The 19,333-nt window shown below is 34.8% G+C and overlaps 1 protein-coding gene across 1 annotated transcript in view; it reads right to left on the bottom strand.

Moving 5' to 3' along the window:
• LOC118181715 (vesicular glutamate transporter 1-like) overlaps positions 1 to 19,333 on the bottom strand; it is a 266,747-nt gene that overhangs the window by 124,175 nt on the left and 123,239 nt on the right. The window contains exon 3 of the mRNA XM_035350912.2: positions 2,433 to 2,694. Within this exon, the coding sequence (XP_035206803.1) occupies positions 2,433 to 2,694 (262 nt within the window). The remainder of the gene's footprint in view (positions 1 to 2,432; positions 2,695 to 19,333) is intronic.

Below are 19,333 nucleotides of genomic sequence, written 5' to 3'. Positions count from 1 at the left end.
AGTTTATATTCAAAATAATAATATCCCCTAATTGTTTTGAGCAGTGTATTTATCATGGGGGTCTTGATTTCTTGTATAAATGTTATAGTTTTTTCCTGATGTTTGTTACGAGCGCACTACTGTTCTTAATGAACTACTAAAAATCTAGGCAAAGGTTAAAATGTGATGTATAGAAAGAAATCCCACAAGAAAAAAATATTTCAGATTGAGAGATTTTTAAGAACGGAATTGCATTTTATGGTTTGGAAATATCTTCAGCAAGAAGTTTTGTAAATTGATTGTTGAAAATACATACACGAACAAATGCATTATGACGATAATGAAACTGAAGCAAAGAGACCTATTAATTCATAACCATCTTTAGGAGTTATTGAAAATATAAACAACTTTATTTAAGATTGACTTCATTATTGTCATAAACATTCACAATCTTCTCATTAATGTCTATAATATTTTAAGCCTTATAATTTAAGCACATAAACACGTTACTGCAAATGCACTGCAAAATCTTTTAAAGTTTGTTTGTGGCATATTTCTATCTGCATATTTGTTTATAAGAAATGTTTGAATCAAATGCAACTGTTATTTTGAAATAAAGTCTGTCCGTTTTTCTAACTTTTAATCGCCCCAATAGCGGGCCGTCAGCCGATTTCGGGTTGGCCACAACTAAGGCCAGCAATGGGGACCACTTCAGTATGGAGACATCTAATAGGTGAGCCACATTTGCCTTCTATTGAAAGAAAGCACGAACAGTTACAACCATGCCTTCTCCGTGATTCGAGACCGGGCCCTATGGTATCACAGTCGGGTCTCCTAACCACTATACTGTCCGCGGGACTAGCTTTTAATCTTTAATACTGAAAATGCAAAAAATACTGTATGACCTATGGAGACGAAATGGATTTATTTTTATGCACTAAATTTAACTACCTCTGCATTAAATATCAATTGAGTGGATAAACTGGTTCTTTAACAATTCTTTAGGAAAATACCTATTGATTATCAAGATTTCAAAATATTGAAAAACTTAATTTTCTTCATAGAGATTCAAGTTTAAAAAATATTTTATCTTTTCTCTGTATAAAATGAAATTAAAAAAGTACAAGTACTTTTTGGGCAAAACTTGAATGCTGTCTATGTTCTGAGCTATACATTGTACTGCAGAACTGTGGAAAGGAGCTCACACATTTCAATCAGAACTTGGCTTGAGATTAGGAAAATCTGTCATTTTTATTGAAAAAAATTTATTGAAATAAAATTCAGAAGACATCCAGATAGACACAATTTATAACGCTATGGGAAATATTTTTCCAGTCTTATACAGTGTACAAGGTACTTTACCTATGCAAATGATCGTTTTGATGCAATGCACTTTTACTTTAGCAATGTATTTTTACCTATGAAAAATGTCATTTTGATGCAGATAACTCTGCTTTTCCACTTCAGATTACATTGAAGCTAAACAAAATATTGACCGAAATCCAGAAGAGTGTGTCAGTTATTCAAATGGTAATATCAAAGTATAATTTCATTACAACAAGCACTGATACCAAATATCTGTTACATTTGGCTATTCGGGTGTTAATTCTGTAGTGAGGAGCTTGTGGGCATTTGTTATGTAGTGAATGGCTGGTGAAAGATTGGCTTTTAGTAACTAGAAAATAATGTGTATGAACACCATTAACAATTTCCATGCAGTTCAATGCATTTCAATCAGTTCATTATAAAGGCAGATTTTCTGTTATATTTTGGGATAAACACTGCAAGAGTATTCTCCATAATTGCCTATTTGTTTTAACTACTTTTGCGAGTAAACTGATTTTATTAAATAAGCAACTGACTGGATTTTCGGTTTCTTCGAATCCGGAAAAGTTCTAGTTTGTTATCATGTAAATGCATAATTTTGAATTTTTCCCTTTTGGATAATTATATACTGCTTATATAACTTATAATAATATAACTTATAGCAATAAGATATACTGTGTTGTCTGTAATTTTGATATATTTCGTTATAATTATTAAATTATTATTATGAATAGCAAAGAGACAAAGAAAACATTTGGATTTCTATGAAAGACGAGCAGATCATTCACACACATATATATAATTAATAAAATTAAAAGGAAAAGTTGGGAACTTAATTGATAGATAATATATATATATATATAAGATTTGTAATTCCAGAATTTTGCCACAAAATATACCAAAACTTTTAGAGGTTTGCAAACATTCTTTTGAGATTATCACATTCAATAAAACGTGCATTAATTTGTACAGCTAAAAAAGCTTTATATAAAAAGTGTTTCTGGGAATCTTCATTGCAAATAGCAATTCTTAAATTACGTCATATAATCAGACGTACTATTTAGAAAACTTTGTCACTTAAAATGTAATGAAAATGAAATTAAACAACAGGAAGAAAACAGACTTACGTCATTTGTTGCGTTTGTAACTGTAACCATAGCTACAATGGCAACGCCCAAATTGCATCGAATGCCGAAACTGATGAGGAATCCTACAGAACTGAGGACTGAGATGACATAACGCTTGGGCATGCTGCTTAGCCAATAACAGTGTTTGTCCATACATTTGTCAATGGCTGATCTTCTGTCTTCCTGTAGGCCACCATAATATTCATTGTCAAGTTCATCATCTTTCATAAATCCTTTTTCATCTTGCTGTGTCTTAAACTTGCTAGAATAAAAACAGAAGAAAAAATATAAAACTCTTAAAGTAATGCTTTGAACTAGTTCTGTTTAACTTTGTGAGAGTTTAATATTGCTGCATTATTATTAGCAATTAAAACTTTTGAATTACGCATTTAATTTAGCAACAGCTGTTTTATATTTTTTTAATCTTTTAAGCTATCGACCAAACTCCCAAGTAGCATGGCAACGTCGTAATGACGTTGCAAACTCGTCGAAGGTCATGTTGCAAAAAGGTTGCAATATGTCGTCTTCAAGAACTCCAGATATCCAGATATCCGCGAAACAACACTGTTTTCCTACCGTTGCAAAGATATTGATTTTGTAATTAGATACTGATATTGGTTTTGTAATCGGAAATAGTTCCATTAATCCCTGCATTTGCCGTAAGGTTGCAGGTTAAAAGACTGGTCTGACCGTTGCAAAGATGTCTTTATTACGTCTTCGCAGATGAGGTTTTTAGTCGAACAGACGCTATTATTGCGTTTTTCTCAGGTTATAATTTGGTTGTGAAAGCATCGTATCATGACATCTTAACGTCTTAAATGTGCGCAGAATTCCACCTTTTTGCAACAGTTGAGAAAAAGTCGTTATTATGTCCTTGTGTTACACATTGATTTATGCATAAAAATAAGCTTAACAATTAATATATTTTTCTTCTTTTTTAAAATATTGTATTCCTTGTATTTTTTCTAAAGTTTAAATATTTTATCATTTCTTGAAAACCAGAAGATAATACAATTCTTTCCCTTTAGACTAAATAGGCATAATTAATAAAAGCCTTAATTATTTTCAGCAATTTAAACTATATTTTTTAAATAACTTGAATTCTAAGTTGCAATTATTTAAGATTTCATCATTTTCCCCTTAATCCTTCGGTATGTAAGTGAGAGTAATTATGAAAGTGGTTATTATAAATACACTCTTTTGCAAAAAAATCGAAGCACCATGAAAGAAGTGGTTGTTTTTGATGAAATTGAATATGTGTATAGCTCATACAGAGATAATAAAATGATTAAAAAATCAGGGTTATTATACCTGTTCACGGCTCACAATCACCCATTGAGTGTTCAAGTTAGTAGTTGGTCGAACCGTCCCTGGCGGCAATGCATGCTTGAATTTGTCGAGGCAAGGAGTGATAGTGATCGCTCCAGATCTGCGATATTTTTTGATTTCCGAATTTGGTGGCATAGTATGCCTCAGACATGCTCGATTGGTGAAAGGTCTGGTGAACTTAGTGCCCATGGAAGAGTATCAACCGCAAGGAGACAGCCCAGAGATATGTGAGTGGTATGTGGACTGGCATTATCTTGTTGGAAAATGGTCACAGGATGACGTGCCATGAAGGCTAATGCAACCGGCTGCAGGATTGTATCAACATATCTTCGAGCTGTTAAAGATGTGCGGAGGATGACTAAAGATGACCTGCTGTCATAAAAAATAGCGCCCCACACCATCACACCAGGAGTTATGGCTGTATGGATTTTAAAACAAAGGCTGATTGGAACCGCTGGCCCCGTCCTCTTCAGACACGAACACGGTGGTCATCTGCTTCAAGAGTGAAGCGGGATTCATCATTGAGCACTATAAGATGCCAGTCTGATGGCAGCCATGATGATCGGGTGCGACACCACTCCAGTCGATTCCGCCGATGTGGTGCGGTCAAAGGCAAACATCTTAAAGGCCTCTGTGAGAATAACCCCACCTCAGACAAGCGCCGTAAGATGATGAACCTACCACGGGAGGTATAGACGGGGCTGTAGTGCGTTGGATAGTCGACAATGATACCGTTGGGACGGTTCACCTCACGAACAGTCATCCTATCTAGCCTCGCATTCGTGATCCTTGGTCTTCTAGAGCCTTCATTTCGTCGGCAATTTCCTTGTAGCAACCATTGCTGCCAATATGTTTGCACAGCAGTGTCTGTATGCTGCAGGTGGCGGCCTATTGCTTGGTATGACCACCCATCTTCGCGCAACTCTACAATGCGACCACATGCGAAGTCGTTTAGTTGAGTGTGAGGTCTTCGATATCGTCGTAACGGCATCTTTAGTTTCTTTACTAAATTACAATGGCAGAAACAAAAAAAAATTTTTTTTCGCCTCTGTTACTGGTTTTATACTTTGCGAATTGCGCACTAGAAATGCGCGCTATGATCGCAATTCCTGTTCATTGCGTTGAAACTTTGATCATTTGCATGTTCGATCAAGATGTGTTTGCATACCAAATTTCGTCATGATCGCAAAAGTCCTTCTTGGTGCTTCGATTTTTTGAAAAAGAGTGTGTTAACAATGATAGTAGGCTTTAATTAAATAAAACTTAATCATACATAAATAAAAGTAAAGCTATATATGTGGATAAAAAGAGCGTTTCTGTTTATAACAACATTATCACATTCTTTTCTCTTAAATCAAAGAGACAATGAATATTGCCCCTGTCGTGATGCATCACCGATAGCAGCACACTGAGAGTTGACTATATGTGACAGTGTATAGAATGTAAAAAGAAAAACTAAGGTTCTAATGCTTCGCGCAATGATAAAACTTGTCAAGGGGAACTTCTAGACCTTCTCTGATCTTCATGTCCATTAGCTTCTGAGGCGAAATTTTGTGTTTGGATTTATACATTAAGTGCAAAGAAGGTGCCTCTTTCGAGGAGTAACAAAATCGCAGTTATTTTAATGCTAAAAACATCTTGGGCGGCTAGGTGGTGCGAATTTCCTCTAATTAAAACAGATTAAAGTTACCCTCTGGTTACTTAAATAAGTTGCGCTGAAATTATTAAACAGTCAGTAATTAATACTACTGATGAATGTGTGTCATTATTTAAATTAAAAAAACAGCAAAATATAACAAATAAAAACTTTAAAAATTTATTTAATTTAGTTTTTGCATTGTTAAAAGGATGTTGATACATGCGTCTTAAAATAAATAATTACGAATGAAAAAAATCCAGTTTCGTAAATCCCAGCATTCTTTATTTAACAAAGAAAAATCCATTTTTTAAGCCCAGCTTAGCGCATACAAAAACTATAAAAGAATATTTTAGTATTTATGTAAAAGGCTTGGAAGGTTTACACTTACTTTTGTCTTTCCTCAACAAGAAAACTACATACATAGATCTATAAATAAGCTTAAAGGAACACTTTATTGGATTGCCACAGCTTAACACTGGAAATACAACCTTGTGAAAAAGATGCCTTTTACCCACCAGTGTAAAAATAAAACGCAAGAAAAATACGAAGCCAGCCTCCTCGAAAGAGAATAAGCAGACGGAAGAAATCTGAGCAATGCTATTAAAGAAAAGCGAGAGCATGGAGGAAGAATAAAAGAAGAAGACAAGATGTATTCTCGGAGAAAATAGAGGAGGAGGAGAAGGTTGCTCAGAAAGAAAGAGAAGTAACTACCAAGGGAATATTAGCGGAAAACACTGTGGAGAAATTTACGATGGGCGCCAGATTGGAGCTGTGATGCTTGCGATAGAGAAAAATTCCAGTTTTCCTATTCGTGGGACTGAACGACTGCAGCAAACTGAGGAGGTCTATCAAGAGAAAGATATAGGAGATATGGAATAAGTAAATGCTCTTTCGCAAAAGGGTACAGAACTAGGAAACCAACTGCCTATTTACTCAGACAACAGCTCAACAGCCCTGGAGATAACTTTTGTTTAAAGTGTGCTGACGGCAAAATTAATGGAAAGCCTTCTTTGTTCTTAGGTTTCTTTCATAATAATGATTCATATAATCTTCACAAAGCATTTAAAGGTTTATTGTTCATTAGATGGCTGCATACATAACGCTAAACATGGAATATATAAAATATGGCTAATCTTAAGATGTAAATATTAGTGTAGTGTAATGCATTACGTATCGGGATGTAAACGATGCTTCTTTTAAGGTTGTAGGGATTTATATTTATTTTAACTAATAATTTAAATTTTAGTTCAGACTTTCCTATAAGCCTTCATTCTCCTAATTGTCAGTGCCAGAATAGTTAAATTTGGTAGCGCGCGTGGAAGAATGCAAATTCTACCTTGAGGAGGAAAGGTTTAAATACCGAGGTTTTAGAAGGGAAGTTAGGCGCTAGCTGCCATCTCTGCTGTAGGTACGTTTGATTATTGCTGGTTCAAGTGGCTTAATTGCATTTATCTGCTGCCACTAGTTTTAGAAGGGGGTTAAAGTTCGGGATCTCGCTGAACCCTGTAGTTTAGTTTAGCACTTGTTAAACATTTCAACTTTTAATTTCCAATTACTTGACTTTCAGTTACCGCCCAAATAGAGGCGAAGTTTGTTAGCGTCGAGTTGACGCATTGTGCATTTTAAAGAGTTTAAACCCTCCTTCTGTGTAGTTTCCTGTTACTACAGTTTTAGCAAGAAGTTAACCCACGTGGATTCTACAAGGTGAATTTTGGGTAATAAGCTATTGTTTACGTCTAATTAATGGAAATCTAAGGTTAAGGAAAAATGATATTAATGCACTAATGCGCATAGTGGATTTGAAGAATTGAAGGTTTTATGAACTTTTCAAACTCGTGAGTGGTTCTTTGGTCGAGACATTATACTTATTTTAATTTAAAGTGATTATAAAATCTTCATTTCTTAGATCTAAATGTTTAAGATCAGAATGCTTTCCGCTGAATAAGTTTTCGCTACAGTTTCGTTTAATTTAATAATTAACCTTTTCATCCCCCAAAGATAAATCACCTGTATAGGCCCAGGCTCATAAGAATCTGTTCATGTGCTTCCTCGTTTCCTAAACACCGAAAATTTTAGAATTCCCATCACACAGCTTCGTCTTAAAATTTAGCCGAAGATCTTGAATAGGATCAGAGAAGCAATTCAAGATTTTGCCTTAATGGTAACGTACACCATATGATATCATAAAACCTGCTTATTGCGTGTTGTCGTTCGTTAATAATTCGATATTATATTTTTCTCACTCAGTTTTTACTGAAATCACAGAGAAAAAGGGGTGGAAATGAAAAAACAGTAAGGTATTGGTGTTTTCCATTGTCCTTGCATGGACGAATCGCAATATCCGAAGCATGAATGATTTTAAGGATTAGTAATTTTTTTATGAAAACTCGCTGAAATTCTGGAAAAAGCGTATAAGAAAACAAAAAAGGGTTCTGATAAAGATTTTCAGAAGTTTGTTATATTAGACTGAAGGTTATCTAATGCGATATAAAATCATATTAATTGTACAGGAAACTTTGCGGAAAAAATCGTTCGTCATAAAGTGGAGTTTATTATAAATTGGTCAAGGTTATAGTGGGGTTTTGAAGATAATATAGTCGAGTCACGAAATTATAAGAAAGACAGCTGAATAGTAATATTGAGTATATCTTAATATTACGCTATTCGTGCACAAGGAAACAGTAAAACTATCTGAGATATTACACTGAGATTTAGTATTATTCAATGCTAAATATAAAGTACGGCATGTTGCAAACATTTTATTTCACATTGTTTCCAAATTATCAAATTAATTCTTCAAATTAACAATCTCATTCTTCAAAATAACTAATTATATTATATTATTAGTGCAAGCAGCTTATGTCACGCAAGACTAACATTTTTTGTTCCTTAGTTGGTTGGTTAGCTAATAGAAGTGTTTTTTTTTACACAGAAGTTAGTTTGTTTAAGCAATTTCAAATGTAAATATAGAGCAAGTTGTTTTATTGTGATTTATACATGTTTTTACGAAAACAAAAGCATACTATATTTCAAAAGAATGATAGTTAACATTTTAATTTCCTCTTAATGGAGTGAATTATTTGATACAGAATATTTCATTGAAGGAAAGCCGAAATAATATTTTTGGTTTTTTCTCATTGGTTTCACGAGTCATTTACTCAAAAAATTGTCCGCCAACAGAATTATTTAAAAAAATAGATTAAATTCTTATATATCAAAAAATGTGAAGCATTTAATGTCATTTTATATAGTAAGTTTTTAAGTTAATAACCTTTTCTTTAGTTGTTTTTATAGCATCAACATCACGTGATCTCTTTTGATGCAAGTAGAGCAATACGGACGTTGATCAAGAAGGAACAGATTTCTGTGTTCTTGACCATGTAAAGAAATTTCTGTTGCCATTGTATATCATCATTTTAGAATATGATATACATCCTTTTAGAATATGAAATACTCTCGCAGGGTTGGAATAGCCGTTAAATACACTAGGATATGGCTATGGCGTTTTGGCAATTAAGAGTCTGAACTAGAACAATGTGATTATTTCGTGTGGGAATATGTCAAGGAAAGAGATATTATTATTGTCTCTCATATATAACATTTAGCCGATCCAAAACTATGCATAGCAACAGCTGCTGCGACTGTAGATGTGGGCATGCAGACGTGTTTGCGAAGAACTTGGATATAGCATTGATATCTGTTGCGGTACAAAATGGTCGCATATTGAAAATACGCAACTTAGACATGTAAACTTCAAGACAAATTCTTCTAACCAAGCGAGTATTTCAGCCGTGTTATTAAAACCTTTTTTTCTGTAAATCTTTCAAAGTATTTATTTCTTTTATACTAATAACGTATTAAAACACAAATCCATGAAGTTAGTTGTAAAAAACAATAGTTTGCAATTAGAATTTCACTTAATAAATTTAATGAAGTTCAGTGTCTTTTACTCGGTACTAATCAAGGATATAGCCCTACTACGTCCTATTATAATTAACGGAACACTCAGGAATATACCGTTATCAGCCATACGCTCCAAATGGTTTTGATCTTGTTTTCTTTCCCCGAAAGTCCGGGAATGTGGTCTACCATAATCCCTGCGTCGTCAGTACCCTTCCCGCTCCAACTTATACCCTAATCTGGCCTTTCTTTACGGCTCAATGGATGCGGGGCAGTAATAGAGCAGACAAGCTGCACATACCTCGAAAATGTGTCTGGATTGATTTTATGAGGATTAGTGAAAGATAGTGTCAGTTAGCAAAAAGATATTTATTTACTATATTTCAAATGCTATGAATAGGATGTGTCTTAAATTTGATCTAAGGTTTAAGTATGTAATATAAGGCCTGGATTTATTTCATAAGGCTTAGTGAAAGACTGTGACAGTTACTGCCAATAAAAACAAGTTCATAGAGTACACATGTAGATTTCATCAAGACCTACGAAGCAAGAAACATAAAAAGTCAGCTGTGCTTTCATCAGGATTCGAACCACGGCACTTTCATTTACTAGCTGGATGTGCAACCAATAGCATAACGAAGACACACAGTGAAGAAGGAGAAAATTTCTTATAAACATTGCGAGTGTTATCACTCAAAAGTCTAGTTATATTAAATCCGATAGAAAACTGATATAATATGCTATTTTAAAATAAAGCTGAATAGTTATCCCTTTTCCTTTACATTAGTCTCATTAAGTAATAAATAACGAAAATTAATTAGTAAACATTAATTCACAGTTTAATAGTCGATTATTTTGAAAAATGTCATCCTGGAATTTTATTTTCATTTGTTTCGTTCATTACGAATAATGAAGTTTATTATTATTACCATTATTGCTATTATTTATTTACAATGAGAAATATTCACTTGTATTAACAAGCATTGGAAAATTTCCAAACTTCAATAACGGAATTTTTCCTGAATACAAATCATAAAAATATGCTCCCTTTTTAATTAGCTTTAAATTCGCTTCTCTTTTCAAAGATTAAAAACTAAAACTCTGTAAGTTATTTTTGTAAATTCATTATAATTTATACCAATGTATCAATTAGATGGATAAGAAAGAAATAAACGTTCTTAAAAATAAAGATGCAAATTATTAATAAGAAAGTTATTGCTCTGAAATCATTATCATTAAAAACATTAAAATTAACGCGAATTCATTAAAATTTTTATATTCATTAATATAATTAATAGATTCATTATAAAGTGTACCAATAAATAGCATTATTGATTACATGAATTAAACGCATCATTAAAAATAAAACAATGTACTTATTAAAATATGATTTTGCTCTTTAAATTGTTAATATTTTTAAGAAATTCAAGTTAAAATTCAAAGGTCCTATTCCCCATAGAATGACAAGACTCAGAGAACTAGTTATCTTGACGACAAGATGCGATATTAAACTAAGCATTTTCTTTTTCTTGGAATAACAGTATTTTTCAAAACACATTGAAAATAAATGTCATGGTAGCACAACGTAGTGTTAAGCGATTGTCAGAACCTAGACACTCCACTACAGTTATTTCTAAAGCCATTATACTCTTTCCGTGTTACAAAATTACAGCTTTACTAAAATTAGAAAAAGAACATGCCGATTTTAAAATTAACCCTTTGCGGCACAGTGTGTCCGCTCTGGACACACCTAAAAATTTCCTTCTGTACGCACAGAAAAATTGAATGAAAAAGGTTTTATAGGTTACTGTAGGTTATTCTGAACCTTCTTTATTTATAGTAGATGGCAGCTCAACACAAACCAATCCATTTATTTTAGCCATGTTTAGTTTTTTAAGATCCTCATTTTCCAAAGAAATCTTCCAAATTTTTTTTAGGGTATGAAAGGAATTTTTTTCCAATGGCAGATTGTAAAAAATTACAAATGTAACCCAGTTCATTCACCTATACATGGCCAGCTGTGGTGGTCTCTTTATTATGGAGGCACCTAATAGGTGGGCCACCATCGCCTTTCCTATGAAGGAACGGACAGTTACAACCATGCCTTCTCCGGGATTCGAACCCAGGCCCTTCGGTACCGCAGTCAGCTTCCCTGACCACTATAAAATGGCGGCATAAAAGGAAGGAATTGTTTGAAAATACCATTTCTATGTTATTTTTTTTGGCTATACGCTAATATCCTTATTCTATATTAGTTTTAAATTTTTTCCTTGAAATCTTGCCTAAAATAAAAAAGCGAACCCTAGGTGTGCCCAGACCGGGCTCACAGATAATCTAGGACAACTGAGAGTCTGTATTATTTGTTTCTCCGCATCTCATCGGTCAGTTCATTGACAACAATGCTCGTTTCAGTCCTCTTTTCGAAGCTCTATTCAATGAGTGTGGCACTTTGGGCACACCCACAGAATTAAAACGATAAGTGCTATCTTCACAAAATTTTACTTGTGTACTCCTCTAGGCCTAATTAGACTGCCTACTTTTTTTCTATCAAAACCCAAGCTTGTTCATGCGGTTTGAGGAAATCTGAAACACGCTTTTCTTCTTCAAGCAACAAGAAATTCAAAACCAGAATATTTTTGTTTACCAAAGAAATGAAACTTCTGTGTCAATTTCTTGAAATGAATATAGCTTTATTAAAATGTGACGGGAATTGAATTTTAAAACTCACTACTATGCAGATGCTATGAATGTTTTACAGTTTAATGACAGCAAATTACAAAGCAAGATAAGCGGGTTAAAGCTTAGAGACTGCTAAAATCTATTACTAGGTTTTCAGTTTTGATGTTAAGGTTTAAATCTTTACGAGCGAACTGGCTGCATGAAAGTACGAGCCAGTTCCCTTAAAACGCCCTCCATGAAGGTATCCATAATTTTCGTTTAGATAGTCCAATGTTTCGAGTAATAAAATAGTCCAGAGTTCTGACGCTGATGACAGCGTATAGCTAGGAGAGATTTAACTCGTAAAGATTGCATAAAGAAAAGAATCCTAATGCACAGATAGATGAGATTCTAGTACACAGGAAAGAAAGAAATTCTGCTGCAAAGGTACGTAAGAAGCATCTTTCATACTGTTAGTACAAATGTTCATAAATTATATTACTAGTAAACGAACGTTTATGCAATCGCTATTTATAAAAGTGCAGTAGTGAATTGCAGAATCATGAAAATTTTCCGTGCAAACATTTTGTAGAACGCAGCCTACAGCGAATGCTCTATCATTTTTCAGTCGGAAACATTAAGCTGCCGAAGAAATTACAACTTTATTTTTAATAAGTTTTCGGCGGAATAATTTCTAACGTACTTTTGGGACTGTAGTTCAGGTTAGCCTCTATGAAATGAAAAATAATTTTGAAACCTCAATGAAAATGGGAAAATGAAATATTCCGAAGCCAAAGATATATCCTGTGCTTGTGGAAAAGAAAATAACTGGATATTACTTCATGAAAGCGTTGCAGGAAGTCTTTATTTTTAAGGAAAAACATTTGTTAAAAATAAAAATTTACTTTTCCCTTACGTGCCTAGTCTTGTTAACGACTCATTAGATCACCGCAATTCCTTAGCCAAGTGAAAACAGGAGATAAAAAAATGCCTCATTTCCTCTTTTCTATTTTGTTCAACGCAACCAAGTACGTAAAATGCCATAGGGAATTAAAGATGCAACACTATACTACTCTCCAGTTTTTCCCGCCTGCCAACGCAATTTTACCCGCCTAAGAGAATCGATTAAGTCAACTTTTTCCACGCATCCCCCTCGCAGCGTTTTTTCCTCCCCTCTCCAAGTGTCATCACCAATCAGTCGAAAGCATCCCGTTGTAGAAACTCTGCGATTCCGGTTGCCATGGCGATGAAGAGACGGCCGCGTTTTACCGAGTCAACTTCAATTAGGGCCGTCTATCCGGGTAGGTGAGAGCGCAATAAAGTAATTCCGTCGCCTTTGTCTCGCAGATGCTGGCATATTTGTTGTCAAGAACGTAACCTCTCACCCTTCTCGAGCGTCGTTGCCGCCCGTGATGTATTAATTCTTGCTTAGCCTGCGAGTATATGGTGTTGTACTGAGTAATCAACCTGTCACAGTTTCCGCTGTCGTTTTTAAATAAGTGTCGTCATTTAAAATTAGAAATCTCTGCAAGATGAACAAATAAATGATGTAATATGAATATAAATTTGTTTTGGCTTCATAAGAAATGCAAGATTCTAAATTAAAAGACCTGAAAAGTAAAATTTTGTTTACTTTTATGCTACTTAGCTCACAAAACTTTATATTTGTCAACTCCCAAAGGTTTCTGAATTAGTATGGCATTATGAAATTTGTTAATATGAAATGCTTTAATCTCGCAATCTTCAAAATAATGTCCTTTAGTATCCTTTCGCAACAGCTTGTGATGAAATAATGAAAGTAATTCACTAATTTCACCTTACTATTTCTCCAATAAAAACTGAACTTACCACTTACTGAATAAACCACGTTTATTCGCATAAATTAATAATGCACATGGCTTCCAGTGTGTCCATCATCCTTTCATCTAGGTTATGAAAGAGGTAAAGGGAATATCACCCTTTTCATACTTTTATGTAGTTAAAGAATAAGCACTATCAGCACCCATTTGCACTGCCCCTTCATTTCTAGGAAAAAAAAAGCGTTTTGAAACGTACTGTGCATCCATTTGGAAACAATTTTGAAAGATTTAGTTAGACAGTATTCTCATACATAATTAAAATCTGCCTTCCCAAAATATTCACCACAGAAACGTTGTAAATAAGTACCATCTTTTGTGAGCAAAGTAAAAATTTGTAAGGTGGAAGTGTGCAATATATAAGAGAGCATAAATACAGCCTGTGCTCATTTTAGCAAGATAACTAGAGCAAGAAATGACTGTTGCTTCGAAGGTTGTGACAGAGGACATCGCCCTTACTACTTAAGGTTCTAATCATATTATTCCACATCTACAGTGGGATTCAAAAGTCTTTAGATAAAATATGTAGGTGAGGCGTACAAATTGAGGCGGAGAGTCATTACAGAGCATGCAATAGCAAACGCAATGAGCAATCGCTTGAGCCCTTTGCAAGCGACTCTTTTAGGATTTGCATTGCAGAATCATTCGAGGCGCGAATGTTCAGACGTTGATAAAGCAATGGAGTCATTCAGCGATGAGACAGAAAGTGCATTTAAGGAAAAGCAAAAAGAAATGCTTGTCCATCACAGTCTTTGTATCGACAATGCTTTCCAGATCAGCAAGTGCCACATCATCGGATATTTGAGTTTATATTTTATCACATTATACGTTAGTTCTTTTTTCTTTTTTCTAACATTAGGGAGGGCAATAGATTGGGGAATTAGCGTACAGGAAGAAAAGCCGACTGTTGTAATTATCTGTAACACGATGCCTGAGATACGTCTGCTTAGAGAACAGTCTTTGCCAAATGCACATACACTATTAACTGTCAAAGGTAGAGTACCACATTGTACTATAAAACCTAAAGACTAAGGAAAAGGCTAAGAGAGGCTGTAGTATCGTAAACCAGAAAATAAACAACAACAAAAATCAAAGTGGCACTGGATGAGCTATTTGGGATGGATGCATAACATCGGGTTTTAACGAAACTTCACCGCAAATATCGTCTGCGCAAAAAATTCCAGTAGGCGTGTTTAATCATATTTTGTAAAACGATTTTTGGTGTTTGAAAAAAAGATACCTGCTTACTGTGTTGTGAAATCTGTAAAAAAATATCATTATCTTTAAGCGCAAGGTGTCTGAAATGGAACTATCACACTACCAAATTAGAACCATCATTTACTTCTAGTTCCGTGACAAAAAGCCAGCTACAGAATATCACCAAATCATGTTTACAGCTTTAGGTACTAATGCGGTATAGTATGATACTGTGAAGATTTGGTACCGAAAGTTCAAAATCAAAGACTATGACATTCAAGAAGCAGAGCGTCTGGCTGGCCTACTGATTTGGTGAGGCCTACCTGCAAGAACATGTTTAAGATCAGTATGAAACCACGCGAGAGCCTGAAAAGAAGTTAGACGTCAGCGCCATGTCCATTAATTATGCTATGCATTGTGTAAACTTGACTTACAAGTTCAACCGAATGTCGCATGAGCTGACTCAAGCAGATAAGGAAAGACGTATCTGTTCCAATATCAACGCAAGGACCGTCACTTGTGATGAAAAGATTTACTTCAACAATACAGGCCGAAAAGGGAGTTGGTCTCCACCCGGTGAGCCAATAGGTAGCGTCGTAAAGCGCAATTTGATTAAAATGTAGATCATGCTTTGTATCTAGTATTATCCACAAAGAATATCTGGAAAACGCTAAAATCCTCGACATAACGTGCAGCGAGTACAATTTACAGCGACAGTAAAGCATGTAGTAAACCATGCAGTAAAGTTCACAGCAACAAAGAAGATTAAGATTTCACTTTTTCCAAACCATAGATCTTTGAGTAATGATCTGTCCATTGCTACTGATGGCGATCAAGCAGTGCTAGGATGATATCGAAGCTTTCTAATATAACTTAATGCAAGTTGCACAAAATGTATTACCTGTACATTCATCGGTAACATTTTGTAGCCAAAACTCTTGCTGAACGCATGCTTGGCTGCGATGAGAGGGTTTTTAAAAAACGGCCGAGAGCTTTATTTAATAGCCATCAGTCTTGCGCCACTAGTAGGAGGGAAGGAAATATTCAATCCATAGTAGGAGGGAAGGAAATGGTGCCATTTCATTATGGAAGCACCTAATAGGTGGCCACCGTTGCCTCCTATGATGGGATGGCCTATGAAGCCTCCTGTGCAGGGATGGGTTACAACCATGCCTTCTCCGAGATTCGAACCCGGGCCCATCGCTACGGCAGTCAGGGTCACTAGCCGTTTGGAGGGCATGAGATGAGAGTAGTTAATAAAATCAAAAGGGATGCCTAAATGAGAGATTATTTAACTTTTGTTGGGAAACGAAGATTATTTTGCTAATTATCTAAAGGAGTTGTCTTCATTTATTTAATGCAATCAATGAATTAATGTTGCAATTCCTGTAAATTAAAGATAATGATTTTCCGCTTATCATTTAGTTAATTAAGACATAACAGATCGAACCAAATTTCACGAAACTATAGGTGATCAATTTAATCAAAACTATCTGCGTTTATTGCAATTTTTTTCTATGCATACAGAACTTGCGGAAAGGAAATTTTACAAATTTGAAAATCGAGGTGCTGGCCTATTGTCAACATTTAACCGGCTCTTCATTCTGACATCAGTCAATCAGTCAGTTTTCAGATGATCTGAAGGCGATTATTCTCGATTCCCTATTGGATTCTTTCACAAGTACATTCTCAGACGTGACATTCTCAGACGAATCCGTACCAATACAGAAGAAATGTAGTGAATTATTTATAAATGAGGATTGGAAAACAATTTTGAACAAGGACCGCAAGTTATGATTACAAAAACTGATAATCAGTTTTATATTCTACATTATGGGTCACTGTTTATAATTTGCTGATTGCTTTCGTATTTAGTAGAATGTTTATTTAGAGCAGTTATAAGCCTCTTTATGAAAAACAGAAATCGACTGTTAGTGCTCGCAGAGACTTACGATTGTTACTCGCAAACATAGAATTGAACATAAATAACTTCATTAGAAAAAAATTGTTTTGTATTTTAATAAAGCAAAAGTTATAATTTCAATAAATAACACTTTAAATAGCAACATATTTTGCTTTGTTTTTACGTCGCCATTTACCATTCAAGATATCAAAGTTAAATTTGTAATTTTCCTATTATGGTCTTTATATAGAGTTATTTCATTTGATATTCATGGTCAGGTTATTGTTATAAGAAGGGGGTCCACAGAGATTGTAAATATCGCAACCACTGCCCTAAAATATTTAAAATTCTCTCTTTAAATAAATACTCATCGATCTAATATGCGCCCTGGTGAGAACTAACAGGAGGGATAAGCTATAGTAAAGGTTCTAGTAATAAAAATTGATTAATTAACATAAAAAATACCTTACACATATTGTATCTTTTATCCATTGTTCTGATTTGCTGTCTCCATGGTTATTGCTGACAGGAGCATACTAATCAGTAAAGCAATTTAAATGTGAAGGAATGACGTGTATTTTCAGTGACATTCAACACTCAGACTTTTCAAATGATATCGTCGCTCTTCGTTTCAGAGAAAACGCTGACAAATCCGTCGAAAAACATTCCATATCATTTCCTAACTATCATTATCTTCCTATTCAATCTCAGAACCAAATACCAAGTCATGTGCCAGAAGTCTAACTAATGTGCTTTCTTTTATCTTATCGGAACTGGGACGTGGAAATGTGGTGCATAAGTAAGCAAATCCGCATGATCTTTCTACAATCCCTTCGCAAAACTCTTCATTAACATAGTTCAACATAAAGTGGGGGAAAAGTATACCTTTCTTGGATCTGCAAGAAGTTATGAAGTCAAAGAAAATTGACAAAAATCCAATTCTTCTTACTCTTGTAAAAAGCGTCAAACAAATAAGTGGGCGATTCTGCACTTTAGCAGCGAAATTGTTTCTAAGTGCTTATTAGCTAAAATCACGATCGGAATTTTCCGGAAAATGTCACATGACATGTCTCATGATCTCTCATTTCTCTGAGACAAAATAATCTGTGATTCGAACTGTGTACTTATCAGATTATTGCTAAAGTCCTACCTAGTAACCTTTATCGCCTTACCAAAATGTCGCCAAATTACCTGTCACCATATTCCTAAGATTAGCCAAATATTGTCAACTGGTGATTTCCCTCAAAGTTGTTTTATGTTGTCGAAAAAACTAATTGCATGCAGTCCGTCAAATGTGCTGTATCCCGTTGATAGAAACTATATAGTTCGGCTTCCAGCCGTGCGCGATCTTTCATTATGGGGAAGGCCTTTACTAAAGATTTTTTGAAATTTTCAAATATATATGTCGGGCTTCCAAATTCCCCTAATAAAAATTTGCCTATGTTTTTCCACCATAGCGCGGCCTGTCCTCTTAGTGCTGATGTGGCTATGGCAACGTTTTGTCTTTCAGGCACAGGATAGAGCTGAAAGTGGTTTTCTAGACCTTCTAGAAATACCGCCACCGAATTTTTTGCGTCGAAATGGACGTTTGGCTTGATTGATTCTCTCAAAGTCTGGACCAGGTATCCAAATCCTTCTAACTGAGTTGTCATTTCTTGGTGTTGTCCAGCGGCTTCCATCCAGTTTTCGGCCATTTCAGTTCGATAATTGTTCGGGCGCCAATATAACGTTGCGCGCCTCCAACTTGCACGCAACCAAGAGGTGACTGTGAAAGCTGTATAAAACACAGAGTCTTGTAAAGGGTTTAAGTCCCTTTTTATTCAACGTAATAAATTACAATAGCATCCTCTTGACGCTTACAGACGGTGCCAACTCGGCAGTCAAATAAAAATAATAACCTGAAAAGAAACTAAAGACAAGATTCTAACTACGAGGCTCTCTAAAATAACTAACTCAACGCGTTTTACAATACCGCTGCTAATTCAGCAGACTTGAAGCTCACTGGAACGATTAACACTACTTCCCGCCAAGCACATAGGCCGAAACGCGGGGTCCTTCAAATTCTCGCTAACTACCTCCGCGCTCGCTAAGTAAGAATATCACACACCGAACTTGTTTCCTCTCTATTTAAATCATACTACTTCCGCTGATAATTTGAATCCTTGCGCGTTCTACTAAAATTTACATATTCTGGCATTGGCAGTTCTAGGGGAAAGTAAGGCTTGACAGGAAAGATAGTTTAAAATTAAAATAAATGTTAGTTAAAATAAATATAAACCCTACATGGTAATCAAGGAGAAATTTCTTATATGTAGCTCAGAAACATTTCCACGGCGGAAATATTTTCGAGTTTTGGAAAATTCTCTGAGATTTTACTACTACAGGATATTTACAAATATATCGAATAAATTCTCAAATT

This window comes from Stegodyphus dumicola, chromosome 2 (genome assembly GCF_044657685.1).
Source record: "Stegodyphus dumicola isolate Sdum_Otavi_A_Nest chromosome 2, ASM4465768v1".
Taxonomy (NCBI): domain Eukaryota; kingdom Metazoa; phylum Arthropoda; class Arachnida; order Araneae; family Eresidae; genus Stegodyphus; species Stegodyphus dumicola.
Note: the sequence above shows the minus strand (reverse complement) of the source record. Positions and strands in the feature narration are given on the sequence as shown.